The sequence below is a fragment of the Thalia democratica genome, chromosome 5 (assembly GCF_965202585.1).
Source record: "Thalia democratica chromosome 5, ktThaDemo2.hap1.1, whole genome shotgun sequence".
Classification (NCBI taxonomy): Eukaryota; Metazoa; Chordata; class Thaliacea; order Salpida; family Salpidae; genus Thalia; species Thalia democratica.
This window is the reverse complement of record NC_139169.1, coordinates 38408161-38425079: the sequence shown is the minus strand read 5'-3', so window position 1 is coordinate 38425079 and position 16919 is coordinate 38408161. Positions and strand designations below refer to the sequence as shown.

The 16919-nt window shown below is 28.1% G+C and overlaps 1 protein-coding gene across 1 annotated transcript; it reads left to right on the top strand.

Moving 5' to 3' along the window:
• Window positions 1-4099: 4099 nt before the first annotated feature.
• Window positions 4100-6481, top strand: LOC145836502 (protein anon-37Cs-like). Its single transcript, XM_082944298.1, has 7 exons — window positions 4100-4253; window positions 4496-4601; window positions 4678-4971; window positions 5216-5497; window positions 5559-5727; window positions 5810-5897; window positions 6201-6481. Exons 1-7 carry the CDS (start codon window positions 4100-4102, stop codon window positions 6479-6481), a joined length of 1374 nt encoding a protein of 457 aa, XP_082800424.1.
• The last annotated feature ends 10438 nt before the right edge of the window (window positions 6482-16919 follow it).

The following is a 16919-nucleotide window of genomic DNA, read 5'->3' as shown; positions in this document are numbered from 1 at the left end:
TATTCGTTTGCAATTTTTCTGTCTTTGCTAAGCAAGTTACACTTAAATATACTACAATCAACATACCTGGTTAAAAAATGGATAAGACAGCAAAGAAACGAAAACGCGTTCAACTAACAATTGAAAACAAGTTAAAAGTTTGCGAAATGGCAAACAATAATGTGCCTAAAGCTGTTAGAATGAGCCAGTTTAATATTGGTAAGTCAACTTAAAATGACATTTTGAGAGGCGAAGAAAAGTTCAAAAAGTTTAAAGCCGAAAAGGAGGAGCTGGGACTAATTGGAGCTTCTAAAACGGCAAAAAAAGTAGAGGGAGGCGTCTTTGACAAGCTAGACAGCGCCCTTTACTTTTGGTTTCGTCAGGAACGTGAAAAGGGTTGTCCAATAACTGGCCCAATACTATTAGAAAAAGCCTCCGAGTTCCATCGTTTAATTTACGGTGAACACTCAAGACCCTTTTCAGCAAGTACGGGGTTTCAATTGAGGTTTTGCAGGAGATTTGGATTGCGTAATCTTAAAATATATGGCAAAAATATTAGCTTACTATCGTTGCCAACCAGAAGCCACTTCTGGAAAAGTGATATTTTTCCACAAAAAAGCGATATATTGTTCTTATCCGGCCAAAGGAAAATCCGGCCGTATTTTCAAAAAAATCTTGCCCAACTTGGCCGGATTAGCGAGGAAGCACTGTATAGCTTTTTAAAATTTTATAAGCACTGTTTGCAACAACAATCCATGTTACATTCGGTAACATGGTTTGATACCCATTTGAAGTAATATTTAGGGTAAAACATATAAAATTGCAACCAATTTTTTACCATGTCTTTAAAGAAAAAGGCTTAAATATTAATATTATTATTAGTTTATTGAACTACAAAGAAAGCGCTCAAAATACTAAAACAAAACTATTAGCACTACTTCTAATACTTTTGTAAACTGTATATAATTAACTTTATTAGAAAAATATTTCTAAAAGTAAAACATAACGAAATAAAAAGAAAAAAGAAAGTTGTTGTTAGCCTATAATAAAAGTAGCAAAAAAAAAACGTATTAGATGAACTATCATTAAACAGCAAATTAGTAAATCTGCGATTTACTTTTATAAATGCAAAAATTAATACTTCACACTAATTTACGAGGTTATTATTACATAATTATGATCTATTGAAATCTAGTTTTCAAAAGTTTTGTTTTATACATTTGTTTTTAAAAATAACCTATCTTATAGCCATACTAATTATACTTTCAATTAAAGCTATGTTGAGATTTTTAAAATTTTTATCGTGAACCAAAACCCTTTCTATTAAAAATAACGTCACACAAGAAAAAAATCTTGAGTTTTAAATAAACGTTTATAAATAAATGTTTTGTTTTAAAATGCGAAAATTCTTAGCATTCTTACAACCTAGTTTATTTTGTAACTTATGTGCTAATATTTTAAAAACTTTTTAATTTTATAGGTTTAGGATCTAGTGCTTCAAATGTTAATGTGCAATTTTCACAAGTTGTATAGAAATAATGTCTTTTCAAATTTAAAAAAAAGTTTCAAAGATTAGTATGAATGTTTTACTAAACAAGCAGTAGTTGGTAAAACAAAGTAAACTATTGATAAAAATGTAAAACAACAGCAGAAGCAAAAATTCACAACACAATGTGCTAAGTTTGCGTAGGTAGTATTTTGATGAATTGTTGCACTTTACAGTTAAAAATTTTAAAAACCAAGGTTTAATTCGATAGAATATATCATTCAGCTTAAAACATACTATGTAGTTTAAAGCTTATACATCACATAAATGCAAACAACAGTGACTGTTCGAAACACAAGTAACTTCTGCACCAAAATAGTTAAATCACATAATGAAACAGTGTAATAGTTTTTTCTATAAATATAGCTTATCTTTGTTTATTTAATATAATATTGATTAAAGCTTTAATAAGCCGTATCGCATGAAAGTATTAATTTGTTAGCAATACTTTGTATTTATTTTATTAATTGCACATAAAACGACTTTAAGGATTTAAATGGCTTTTTTTAAGACTATTTTTGTTATGAATATATAAAAAAAACATAAAATATTAAAAAAAGTAATTGTACGCTTGTTAAAAACTTAGCAAAAAAAAGCAACGTAACAGATAAGATTGTAATTAAAAGGCAAACTAATGACTACGATTTATTTTATAAGTAACAATATACACACTTCAATACTATATTTATGTACTTATGTTTATTATTTATAATCTATTGTAAAACAATTTTTAGTTTTTTGATGTAGATATTCGTGTTGATTTTTTTTTACTAAAATGTAATCTTCTTTTAGATTTATACTAGTTATGCTTCCACTTAAAACTATGTAGAAAACGTTTTGTTTCTAATTGTTTATTGTGAACTAATAGCCTACTTACTAAAAAAAAACATCACGCAACTTAAAACACTTAAGTTTCAAACTATGAACATTTTCAGATTTCTTGATATAAAATATGTTCAAACTTTTTGTAAGTTTTAGTTTTATAAGTTGAAGATCTATTACAAAATAACTAGTGCTAAAATTGTTATACTTCAATTTATTACATTTCTTTTAAATTTGTATGTTTTCGTACTTCAATAAAACTTTTATAGCAAAATGTTAAAGTGTAATATACTCTTTTAAGTGTATAAACAATATTTAGTAAAGCTAAATATACTTTTTTTTTAATTGTAAAGTTTTAGCAGAAGCAGAAAATCCATAACACAATGAATTTGCGTAGGTAGTTTTTAGTTGCATCGGTTGTGTAAGCCTCACAGTGAAATTCATTTTTATCATACAATCTGTGTCACGTATACTGTGCCAGGTATGAGCTGATTCGTTTCCTTTCGTAGGCGGTAGCTTCACATGTGCAATGTGCATACAATTCAAGCACTTGTTGTTAAATTCCAGAAAGATGTTAGCTTGCTTGAGAGAATTTAAAAAACTAAGAACTTTGAAGGAAGTTATTTTTTGTTGTACAAGAATAGCTAAAAGTTTATCTTAAAGCTTAATAAAGTAGTTACTATAAAGTTAGTGGTCACACTACTTTTAAGTCAGCTCAATTTTGTTAAACATATGCTGTTACCGATTAGTTGTAAAGTAAAAAGCACCATTGAAAAAATAATATTTCTAATGTCAATTAAGCAGAAAATATAAGATAAAATCTTTAAAATCTAATCATAAAAACCTGAGCTAATTTTTCCACATTTCTTTATTTTATTTGAAAGTGTTTATAAGGTTATAAAATCTAAATAAAAAGGCTAAACACTTGTTACTGAAAAATTACTTTAAAAATTAGAAAAAAGGTTTAATTTTCTAAAGGTATTAATTTCACTGCATAGGTGATTTTACAACGTTTTCTAACAATTCAAGAATTAGGATAACTTCCTTCGACAATATTCACAGTACTTTTATTTTCTTAAACATTAAAATTAAAAACTAGTAGTCACTAATGTTACGAAACTATTTCCAAGTTAAAGAAAAAAAAATAATAAGGATTATATTTAATACAATTACTTAGTTGAGTTTTAGCTCAAAAAAGCAAGTAATTGTGAAAATTTAGTTGTTTATTAAAGCGCAATAAACATTTTAATGATTTTAAATAGAGTTTTAATAATTTACTTCTGTAAAGTTCAGTTTAGTTTTTATCTATATAAAGTTTGTTTGACTGCTTTCAGATGTATGGGGAAGTCAAAAGAAAAAAAAAATCTTATAAAAAAACTTGTTTGGTTTTTCCTAACTGAGTTATGTTCTGCTAGTTTGAATAGTTTAAAATGAAAAAAGAAAAAAATCTGACATTTGTAAATAAATATTCTACAGTAGAGTAGTGCTTATACAAAGAATAATTCTTTTTTATATAACAGCTTTTAATTTACCATTAAATGATTAAATTTTTTAATTAAGTGTATATATAAACAAAATCAAAATAATTTGAATAGAAAGAACAAAATACGCACTTATGTTATTCAATACTTTTTTTTACATTTGATAAAAAAACTAGCAAACCGCCAAAATTTATAAAAATAATAGTTGGATAGCTCGTAAATTTTTAGATTTTTGAATTTTATTGTTGAACCTTTTCAAGTTGTTAGAACTATGAGTGAAGTGAAGCGGAGGCCAAAAGTAGTGATATTAGGAGCAGGAATCAGCGGGCTTTCATGTGCAGTAAATTTAATAGACTATTGTGACGTCACCATACTTGAAGCACGCAACAGAATCGGTGGCAGAATTAACACCCGCCGTTTTGAAGGTAAAAAATAAAATGAACGTTTTAAAGTTATTTGCAAACTAACAATTTGTTTTACGTTGATAACGTTTTTACGAAGTAGTTTTTATATCGATTTACAAAAAAAAAACAAAAAATAATGTTTTGAAATATATTTAAGACAATAATGTGTATATATACAATATTAAATATTATACAAAATAATTAGAAAGCTGTATATACAAAAATTTAAGAACTATTTGACCTTTAACTTTAATAATTTTCAGACAACTTCTTGTATGAAGACGGGGCCCAATGGGTAAAATGTGGAAAAGATGACGATTTGGAGTCATTTGCTGATAAACACATGATCGGTACTTCTCCGTACCAAACGTAAATTGTTTTTATTTATTTATATGATTATTATTGATTACTGATTGATGTTGTATTCTCAATGTGCTTTTAACAGAAAAAAGAGGTTTCTGTTTGAAAGCCATGAAGCCAAAGGTGACGAATATGAACGTCTTGATGAGGTGTTACAGAGTTTTGATTCTAAAGTGGAAGATGCTACAAAAGGAGTGAACATTAATAACTCGAACAATTTGATGGCATATATCAACGATAATTGGTCGTATAGTAAGAATGAGGAATTTTCACCATTGTACAATTCTATGTTACAGTTTCAAAGTGTGAAAGAAGGTTGCAGCGATTTGGAAACTGTTAATGTTAAAGATTACGACAACTTCAATAGCGACAAAGGATTGTTAGTTGAACGTAGATTATAAAGTTATTCCCAATGACACTGTTTTATCAAACACAAATTAGTTTTGACTTACACTGCTGAACTGATTCAGTTGTTTCTGTTGATAAAAAGTGTGTAATAACTGAAAATAAAAATAAAAAGGGTTTTAAATACTTTAAAAAAGTGCAGAAGTCTATTTAACTTCTATTTAGTACTGAACCGATATTTTTTAATAGTAAATAAACTTATGCTTCTATGCGCACAGGGCTACGACTTTTCAAACAGTTGATGGAGGAACGGACAGCATTTTAAACAAAATCATTGAACTTTTACCCGAAGATGCTGTGAAGTGCAACAAAAAAGTCACAAACGTCAATTGGGGTGGAGACAACGTCCGCACAACAGTTGAAGACTTGGAGTCTGGTGCGACGAGCTTCTTTGATGCTGATTTTGTTGTTTCCACTCTGCCGCTCGGAGTTTTGAAAGATGTTCATGAGAAGATGTTTGAGCCGCGTTTGCCAGTGGAAAAATCAGATGCAATCAAAAGGTAATATAGTGAAATGTCAGATATAAAGCAAATACTGATTGTGTTTTACTTTTTCTGATAGAGTTGGATTCGGAAACGTAGCTACGGTAACTCTTAGGTTTAAATGTGAAGACATAATTGGGAGTGAAGGTAAAACCATGCTGTACCTTCTAAGAAAAGATAAGTTCAAGTATGGAAACTACTCAGTGATTGTTTTCAGGTCTCCTGGAAACAATGAACAATTTATGACGGTATTTTGTATTTTAAATTTTTTAAGTAAAAAGCATTTAAATCACGTTTTTCATCACTAAAAAGTATTGAAAAAATATTTAGATTTGGTTAGTCGGAAAAGAAGCTGAATTAGCAGAAAAAACAGAAGATGATGTTCTAATTGAAGAGTTTGGGACAGATCTCAAAAGATGTTGGTTACATTTTTAAAGATTTGTTTAATATAGATTTACAAACTTTTGCTTTTTGTACTAAAACAGCCCTAGATCTTAGTATAGATACTAATACATTACTTACATATACACAAGTAGACAGCCAACAAAAACTGCTTGAAAAATAACTTAACGTTTAATTGAGAAATTAACAAAAACTTATAGAACTTTGTTTAGAAAACTGAATTTAAGGTACTGAGGTTTAAGTTAAAATTTTCAAAACACTTACCTATATTTTTCTACTCAAATTAAAAAAAAAGTTATAAAAAACAAACTTTTAACAGTCATGCCGTCTTTACCTAACCCATTTGCCGCTTACGTGACCAAGTTCTCGCAAGACGAGTACGCAAAAGGGGCTTTCCCTTACATAAACTGCCAGAGTACAATCAAGGACATAGCAAGCCTCGCGGACCCGGTGTACCACACCACAGCTGACGGTGACCGCCGGCCGAGAATTTTGTTTGCTGGCGATTCCACGAGCGAGGCGCAGTACCCTCTGGTGAACGGGGCGTTTGAAAGCGGCGTAAGAGAAGCTAAAAGATTGATAAAAATAATTTCAAACTAGTTACTTTTAATTGATGAAGAAATTGTTTAAGCTATTCAGTAAATAATAAACTATTTTTAAAACAGTGTGACTTTATTAGGTACAGTCGTATTTTTGCATTGCAGCTGCATTTTAAATATTTTGCATCTTCAGTCTATAAAATACTTTTTGAACATTCTTTAAGTTGTGCTGCTTTTTAAAACTTTAACGAAATAAAAATACCAGTTTCAGTTAATAGTACTTTTACTTTTATTTATTAAGAAGTAAATTATACACAAACATAATTTAGACTTTGTAACACTTTACAATAAACTGATACACTTTAAAAACAGTTTACACAAAGAACTTTCAGTTTTTTCATACAGAATTTTTATAAGTTATACGATAAGAGTATTGTAAATAACAAAAAAAACGGGATCAAAAAACAAAAAAAAATGTTATTAAATAACTTAGCGAAACTTTTTAAAATTATTGAAATTTAAAACAAAATATTAAAAGTATAGCCAAAGTTCTAATTTTTTCTCACAATAAAAGTTAAAAATAATGACAACCTTAGTGAACTATGAAATCCAGATAAGAAATATATTTAAACTACTATAGTTTTAAAGTAAAATCAAAAATTTTGAAAAGAATGAGATTAAGCCACTTTTATATGCTTAAAATCAGCTTTTTAAAACAGAATTTTTAACAAAAGTGTAGAACGGGGTTTCCATAAGTGTGCCATATGTCCCCCTTAGGGGCCATAAGCAGCAAAGAGGCCGAATGAGGGGATAGGACATGAGTAGTAGGGCAACAGGGAATAAAGAAGTTATATTTTGTAACTTACACTAAATATTCTTAAGTTGATGATTAAGTGCAATAAAAAAATGGACTCAGACTCATCTAATGGTAGATTTTTGAGAAATTTTGTCGGAGAAGGCCATAACTTTTTTAGTTTCTTTAAAGAAGGGGGTTATGAAAAAAAAAACAGTTTAAGAAACCCTGGTGTAGAAGCACTTATATATATTGCGATGTTTTTTTGTTCACATTTTGTGATTCTTCTCTTTTTTGTATCTATAAGTATTTTGCTTTGGTGACTGATGCTTTTCTGCGTTAAAACCGCTGTCAGCAATATCAAAAAAAGATTTTTATATTAATTTAATACAAGTAAAATTATTCTTTTAAATTTATTTTGATCATTTCTTTTTAAAGCATTCATTTATGTAAAAAAGTATGAATTGCATGCTGAAGTTGTTCGCCAAAAATCAATAAATTTAATACCCGTTTAGATTTTACAAGATAAAATAAATATATATAAAATCGTTTAATTTGTTATTTTAGATACGATCTAAAATTATTTTTAAAACCAATAAAAATACTCTACGAATGATAAAACATTTTGGAAAACATTACAATTTTTCATTCTTTAAAAGCTGTAAATATTTCTGATTTTAGATACACTTTCAAATAACTAGTAAAGTAAAGGATTTATCTGTGCTCAAACTTTAACATAACAGATAAAATGTACTACAAGTTTACTCAATAAACAATTAAGAACGGTTTATCAACTTCAAAAACTGTTTTGGTTGATCACAACTAAAACTTTTATTTAAAAAATCAATTTAAAAACTTAAAAACACCTGACAGCTAAGTAGCCTTTAACAAACTTGAAATTGCATTTTAATTGAAAACTAAAGCTTTACAGATGTTAACTATGAAATTTTTGTACAATAAAAAATTAAACTAATGCGTAATATGATTTTTCGATTGTTCAACAAAAAGTTTCAAAAGTTAAAGCTATTTTAAGAGCAGACTTTGGAAGTTTTGTTTATTACAGTAATAATATATAAACATTATAAGTTCCTTAAATCCTCCTAGTAAGCAAAAGTATTTTTAAGTACATTCAAAACGTTTTTCAAAAAGTAGTTTTTAGATTGATGAAGACGGCTTGAAAGTATTTGTAGCAATAACGATGAGTTAAATAACAATTTTGCATGTTTTTTTGACATACTTTTATATATTTAATAATAGTAATTATTATTAAATTAAACTAGAAAAAAAACAAAAAAAATGTTTATATAACTAAATCAAGAAAAAAACTAACAGCATTTCAAATCGCTAAGCTTAAACAACATACAAATTTAAAAAAAGTTCAAAACTGGGTAGCCACCGCAACCATTCGCGTCCACTTTTCCACGTGTCCCACCACCAACCGCACCTGGTCCATCAGCTCACACAAGTTCCTCGTGCGCCTTTCCTCCACGAACCTCATCAGCCAATCACAGCTCCTCCTCACCCGTATTGCGCTCCTCAGCGCTCTTTGCGCCACCTCGTGTTCGGTGGTGGCGTCGCTGCAGCTCGGATCAACCAGATGTGCGCTGATGTGCGCTGATTCCCGATGTGCGCTGATAAATTGTATTTGATTCAAACAGTAGAATTTCACGGTTGATTATTGATATGAATTTTTGAATGTTGAGCAGTTTTTTACGCAAATTTAAGTATAAGTCTTCTAACCGGGTATAAGTTTTTTTAAATAACATACCTTTCAAAAATCGTGTTGTTAGGCAAAATATTGCTGTTTTATCTTTTTTTAAAAAAAGTTGGAAAATAATTTATAACATTTTAGAAATTAAGTTATTTTTCTCTTAATTTTCGTGGTTAACTTAAAAAAAATTCTGTAGTTATTATTTATACTTGCCCTTTTTCTACATATAAAAAAATCACCAGCCTCAGCCATTTTCTGCAGGGCGACATTGAAGTTTTTCTGCACCTGATAAATTTCCCTGGTTTTTACCGGATCCGGATTAGAGCACATCCAGTGAATTTGGTAGGTGACCCGCTGCATCTCATACAATATATTATTTTTTTCTTCTCTCACTACATTTTCTAAAATACGTTCCCTAGAAAAGTATAAATAGACTGTTTTTATGTTTATTAGCTGTTTAACTTTTTTTAAATAGTATTTCATTATCTTTCGTTAATAATTTTACTAAGCTGTTTTGATACTTATCAAGTTTAAGTTTAGTAGTTATCAGAAAAAGTTATAAGTTTATGATATACAAATTTTTTAACAGAATTATAGTTAAGTTTTTTTGAAATAGAATTTTAAATTAGAAACAGAAGCAAGTTTAAATAAAGTTTTACTTTTAAGACTAATTAAACTTTTTAAATTTTTAAGGAGTTTGTCAAATAACTTTTCGGTGTTTTGAAAACTTTAAAGTTTTTATAATATTTTTCTTTTCTTTTTAGCAAATAGTATAAAGCAAAGTATTAAAATTAAAATTTGTATTTTTTTCAAAAATAAATAGCGTATCTATTTCAATCTGTTAGCAATAACCGTTTACACTAAGTAAAAACTACAACTTAAAAATAAAATAGCGTTAGAGTTATCACATTATAAAACAAAGAACCGTTTCCTAAATTCTTTACTTTAAAAAGATTCAATATGGTTATTGCTTTTGTTTTCACATACAAACTTAATTAGTACTTGTTTAATTGCGCACTTTGTTGAAAGTAAGTTCTATAGAAAAACGAAAACTTTTTGTAAGCATTAAAAATCAGAAACTAAGCACGGTAAGCAAATATTAATGTTACAACTTACTTTTGAAGCATATTATCGTCTAAACAAAATCACCATGTATTACAGAACCAATTAAAATAAATAACTTATGGTTTGTAACTGCTGCATTTTTTTTTTCTTTATTGTTTATATAATAAAAAAGTATTATTAATTTATTTATAACAGTTCTTACAACCTAAAATACGTAGCACGCTTTCAACAAATCTGATCTAAAACTAAAAAAGACTATAAATCTAAATATAATTTTTTTCTTCGGTTTTTTCAACATAAATTACTGTAGAAATTTTGAAGTTAAAGTTTTAGAACTAGTTTAGTTTGTTTTTGTAGCTTAAATTAGATAACTTGAACTAAAAGACCTAATAAAGTGCCTAATTTGTTATATAAAACGGTATAAACTAACTATTGTTTAAATTAGAAATGATTAATTGCACTAATTTACTATTAACCTATGTACTTAATCATCAAATTATAGCTTTGTAGCACAATAAGTACATTTTAATCTTTTTTAATTGTTTTAGTGTTAAAACTAAGTCTAGTTACAAGTTATTACTTTAATAAAAAGATGTAAATAAAAATTACAAACAGTTTTTTAAATGTTTTAAAGCAATTAACTATGTGACAATTAAGTTTTGTAGCTTAAAACTATCTTTAATTTTAAACAAAATACATTTTACTATTTGTCTTTTTATAAAATACAGCAAATTTTAATAAATTACGGTATAAGATTTACTAGATACTAGCTTGTTGACATAAACTTTTGGTAAGTGTATTGCAAAACAAGTTTATGTTGAAAAATTCTAGCAATATATTTTACAAAAGTTAAAACTTGAAATGCAACACAGAATTTGTTTTTATCATTTGACGATAATAAAATAAATATCTCATGATTGTAAATAGTGTTTCACAAAGTTCGTCGCGCGAAACATTATCTACGCATGTAGTTTAGTTTTTTGTAAAGTTTCAAAAACTCTCTTTTCTGATAAAACAAATAACGAAATAGTCTACTTAAAAACGTTAACTGTTGTTTTTATTCTTTCAGTGATCATCCAAGTTTAAAAAATTCTCTGGTGTTAACAATAAAAACTACAGTTTTGTTTTTATACAATCTTTATAATATAAATTGTTAAACTAGATAAAATATTTTATACAAATATAAAATAGTTTACGTTTTTTTAACCAAATTAGTTTAAATGCGAATAAGTAAGCCATAGAGTAAAGTTTATATAAATTTAACAAAAATTTACAAGTCCTAAGTTAATTTACACTGAACTTTATACTTATGCTTAGTTATGCTTATTTAAACTAATTATGATGAAATATATACCTATTTGGATGTATGTAATAAAAATGGTTGAAAATTCTTTTGTTTAAAGTATATATGGAGGTATGAACAAATTGTATATTATTTAATGTTTGATATATACTTTTTATAGCATAGAATAACTCTAAATAATTGCGTTTTTACTGTCTAACTTAACATTTAAAAAGAATGAAAAACTTTTTTTTATTAAAAACTTTTAATTAGGCTATAGCTAATTTAAAAATTCACTTTAAACTAGTGATGTACCGGACCCACAATTTCGGGTCCGGCCGGACCCGGATCCGGCCGGACCCGGATCCGGACTTTTTTTTTCAAGTTAGAATCCGGCCGGAACCGGACCCGGACTTTATTTTCAAATTAGAATCCGGCCGGAACCGGACCCGGACTTTTTTTTCAAATTAGAATCCGGCCGGAACCGGATCCGGACTTTTTTTTCAAATTAGAGTCCGGCCGGATCCGGATATCAGACAAAAATGGCAATATCCGGCCGGACCCGGACCCGGATAGTGAGTCCGCTACATCACTAGTATAAACTAGCCTGAGTCAGAATGAGGTTTTAAAAACTGAAAAAAAAGAACTTTAATCTAATAATAAGTAGAACAACTAGCCACAAGGTTTACAAATTTAGGTGTTATTTACAATTAAAAATCTGAAATCAAGTTCTTGAACAAAATACACTAGAAAATTACCAAATATTGAAAACTGGATCAGCTCAAACTCATTCAAAATTTTAAAGAAAACTAGCCTGAGTTTTTATAAAAACTAAACAAGCCTGAGGCAGTCCAAGATTTTCTAAAATTCCCAAAAATTTTCAAACTAGCAGGGTTGCCACTGTTTAAGTCAATAAGACTAGTTAGAGTGAGTATAAACAAGCCTGAGTCAGAATCAGATTTTAAAAACTGAAAAAATTACTTTAATCTAATATCAGTAGAACAGCTAGTAAAGGTTGACAATTTGGTAGTAAAGTTGTGGACTGATTGTGGCACACTTAACTTATTAGTACTATCCATCATAATTAAATCCTACCTTATTTAATTAATATCTAACAAATACTAAATTCTAACTGAGACTACTTTCTATAATCAGACACGACAGTTTTGAGTGATGAATCTTTTATATAAAACACAACAAGAAATACTAGCATATACAAAATTATTAATTACGTTGGTAACACTTTAAAAACTAAAAGCTATTTAAATCTATATCAATAGACTTAAAACAATAAACTAAAAATTAAATAAAACTTTTAGTAAAGAAGAAACTGTAAAATTTTTAATAAACTATTAAAATATAAACCTGGCTTGAATATTTAAACAATTAAACACCAGTTGAAATATTCACTTTTAAAACAAAACACTACTTACAATAAGTTTTGACAAAAAACTTCAAGATATTTTGTTGCTTCAAGCTGCACACCAAACTAACTAACTGCTTACATATAAACTGCCTGTCATGTTCTGATATTTTGTTGCATCAGTATTTAGTTTGAAACATTTCGTCATATGATTCTCATTGGCTCGTACATTCAACCGTAATAATTCTAAATATTCTCTGAGCTCAACTTTAAACAATAAATAATGCAAGTATTCATTCCAAAGTTTTCAATTTTTCAACATATGTAAAGAGTTGCATTTCTGAAATTTTTATTTCATAGTTTAAATGTAAACAAATGTAAATTAGTCACGTGTACAAAATGAGCCAATCACGGTAGGTGTTTAATTTTAACTGACGAAAATGACTCTTATTAATTTACACAGGGTTTGTTTTTGAAAAAATACTTTTCAGTATGCTCTTTTTAACTAACTAGATCCGGGTCCGGCCGGATCTCTGTTAGGATCCGGCCGGACCCGGATCCGGACTTTATTTTCAAATTATAATCCGGCCGGAACCGGATCCGGACTTTTTTTTCAAATTAGAATCCGGCCGGAACCGAATCCGGACTTTTTTTTCAAATTAGAGTCCGGCCGGATCCGGATATCAGACAAAAATAGCAATATCCGGCCGGACCCGGACCCGGATAGTGAGTCCGGTACATCACTACTTTAAACATAAAATGATTACAATAACGATCGTTACAGTATTACGTCATGCTTGAAAAAATATCTTTTATTAAGTTAAAAAAAAAAAAATAATAAATAAGGTACTACAACATTGTTAGAATTTTGATTTTTTATTTGAATTCAACAGTTTTTGGTTTTAAAGCAGTCCTAAATTTACGAATTAGGTTACTTGAATAAAAATTGTACTAGTTAGATTAATATTTACTTAAAAGTTTAAGTCGTCAAGCTTGAAAATGTGTCGATCTGTTTTAAAAGTCTTGACTTTGCTGTTAAGTTTTTATTTAATATTTTTATTATCTTACAATTTATAAAAAAATTATTTTGAAATTACTTTATTAAAGTTTGTTAACACTTGCAATATGCAATTTTCATTTAATTGATACTTTACTTTTAATGCGCAGTCTATTTACATGCATAGTTTTAAATTCTTAGTTTTAGATATTTTTTATATTCACAGTTAAGTGCTTTTTAAACACATTACTAACGAAACTTCTCAACTGAACAAATGAAAACAATGTGTAATCAAAAAAAATAAAACTTGATTTTTATACAATGGAAAAGATTCTACGAACAATTTACTGGTAGGTCGGTGATAAACAAATGATCACAAGTTTGACTTTTTTTGTTAAACTTTTGCGAAAAAGACAGCACTTTTGTTCTTCCGTGTACAAGATTTTTAAACTGAAAAGCGGCGAAAAAAATCTACTTTCTTTTTTTTTGTGTTTATTTATTACGCGCATTACAACTTTTTCACAAATATTCGATGATTAATCGGCCGAACACAAGTTTTAAGATAAAAAACGCATATTATCAAAAACTTTTTGAAATTGTTGCTAAGAATTTTTGTTTTTTTTATAGATTTTTTTTAATTTGCGACTTGTTGTAAAAAAAGGTCTGAGGTCAATTATGTAATTTTTTTTTAATTTTATGTCAAGAACTATTCTTACATATAACCAGAAATTATCATAGTATTAGTATACCATAGTTAAGTATTTTAAAATTATAACAAAATCGTAAATGAACCTTAACATTTTTTTTACCAACACTATGTTTGACAGATAGTTAACGTTGTATAAGAAATCCATAATTATATAGTTTTTTTGTTTGTTTCTATTTGCTGTAAAAAATTCTATGTGTTTTAAAAGGAAACCAAAAGAGTTAAGCTTATTGTCGAGATAACTAACTTAAAACAGGACATATTGAAACATTAACTATTGTTTGTAAGTTAATTTGAGTTAATATCATAAGATATTTCCAACATTTTCTTTTTTTACTAAACGCTGAAGTTATGTCTTATTTTATAAAATATAAAATGTAGCGTTTCGTTAGTTTCTAAAGAGTCAAAACAATATAAGATTTCTGTTTTTACATCTTACGACAAATAATATGAGTTTTGAAACATAGCATGACAAATTTTGAATTAGTAAAATGCATACGGTGTTTAAATATAAACTAGTATTTTACCTTAACAATAATTATAAACTTTTCTTTTAATCAACTTAGCTGTAAGTGTTTCAATGGTACAAAATGTGTTTAGTTTAGTATAGAAAACATTGTAAATAATTTTTGTACGCAATTGATGATAATAAGTAAAAAACGGTTTAAAATAACTTTTAATTAAAAAAAAACATAAGCTATATATTTTACTTCAAACTATCAGAAAAATGACTTTCTTATAAACTATACAGAAAAGTAAAGTATTATTTTTATTTAATTAGTTGGTTAGAGTACCATAAAAACTCTAGTTTATTGATTAAATAGTTTGTTATAAACTTGGTCCATTACTAATAAAAGGCTGCCCACCCCTGCTTCAAAAATAGCTTTTTATACTGTAAAATGTGTCTATACACGTATTTCTTGCAAACTTTTTCAATCAAAAATTTTTGATGTATAATTAAAGTTTGGAATATTTTCCAATAATTACATGTAATTTGTGCTTGTAAACGATTATTTTACGACAGAAGTTGTATAAATTGCATAAATTGAATTTGAAATAAACTAATAAGAAATTTGATTTCGAAATTAAATAAACAAAAACAAATAAGCTTACCTAAACGTTTATGTTTTAAGTAAACTGGTTTTTGTGAAATTAGTTTCATTGAATTATACTAAAGTTAAACTTAAAATATTTATAAAACAAGGATTATTAACAGAAAATATAACATACTCATTACTTAATGGAACTTAATGTTAGGGATTATTAATTTAAGAACATTATTTTAATCACTAAAAAAATGTTTATTGTGCTGATTAATGGTAAAAAAATTTACTTTTAAGTTTTAGACTTTGACCATGTTATTAAGTGTTGTTTACAAGTATAGTACAAATTAGTATGGTAAATTTATAATTTCAACACGGTTTTTTAATTAACTGCTCTACTTTAGAATTTTGCTCGATATATAATTAGCAAAGTAAATAAAATTTCAGAACGGTTAATAGTAGTACATAGAATAACTAGATTACATACAACATAATCAAAAAACTATCGATAATTTGGTAGACTTTAAAAAAAATAAAATTACTAAAGTATTTGTGATTAAAAGTTAAAACTAAACAGTGTTTACAAGTAATGCATAAACCACTCTGACTATTATTATTAAAATAGTCAGAAACAAGTTATAATCACTTGTTTACATAAAAGTGTCTGTTGATTAAAAACAATTGTTTTTTATTTGTATATCATAAATATAAATTGGTATTAAACTTTTTGATAGAAAATTTATCAAAATGTATATAAATCGATATTAGCATACATGTTGTTATAGGGTTGCTTTAGCAAAAAAATAATCGATAAACTAATCAGTCGAATTTACAGAAGATGATGAAACAAATTTTATATATAATAAATAATCGTAGAAAATACTTACCTAACAACCGCATTTTATTTTGGACTCTACTAACTTTGTAAACTAAAACAAATTTTCGTATTAAATTATAATTATAATAAACACACATTAAATACTGATGAATTAGTAGAAATAAGTAACAACTTAATTGGTGAAATACCCCGAATAAGGCTGGGCTTTCTTTCGCGCCATCTCTTCGTACTTTAGGCGGTCTTTTTTGAACAAAATGGCCGCTTCCTCATTGACCACCTCGGTCATGTCAGGGCTGATGAGCAGGTTGCCAATTCTCCTAAACACGTCACTGATTGTGAACCTGTCCGACCAACCGTCGCCCAGCATATTCATACCCATTTCGCCCTTTCGGTCCGCCGTCTCGGCCACGATGTTGGGGTGGAAGATGCTGGTTGCCATGGTGATCATGGGCGGGTTTTTTGGGTAGTCGGTCGGAAAGCTGACCCTGATGAGGAACTTGAGTCCCGCGTAAGGGGAATTTTCCGGCCCCATGACGTGCATTTCGTACCGGTAGAGGTTCATTTCAGACAAGTTTCTCAAGTTGAGGAGTCGGAGGGTCCGGAGGTGCTTCATCTCAGCCCTGATCCTCTTATCAGTTACCAAAGTTGACATTTGAATGTTTCATATAATAAAGTTAAGGCTGTTTTGTTAAAATTAAAGT

Coding starts and splice junctions, on each gene's coding strand:
- LOC145836502 (XM_082944298.1), top strand. CDS start 4,100: ATGAGTGAAGTGAAGCGGAGGCCAAAAGTAGTGATATTAGGAGCAGGA. Junction 4,602..4,677: donor GGTACTTCTCCGTACCAAAC/GTAAATTGTTTT, acceptor TGCTTTTAACAG/AAAAAAGAGGTTTCTGTTTG. Junction 5,498..5,558: donor AAATCAGATGCAATCAAAAG/GTAATATAGTGA, acceptor TTTTTCTGATAG/AGTTGGATTCGGAAACGTAG.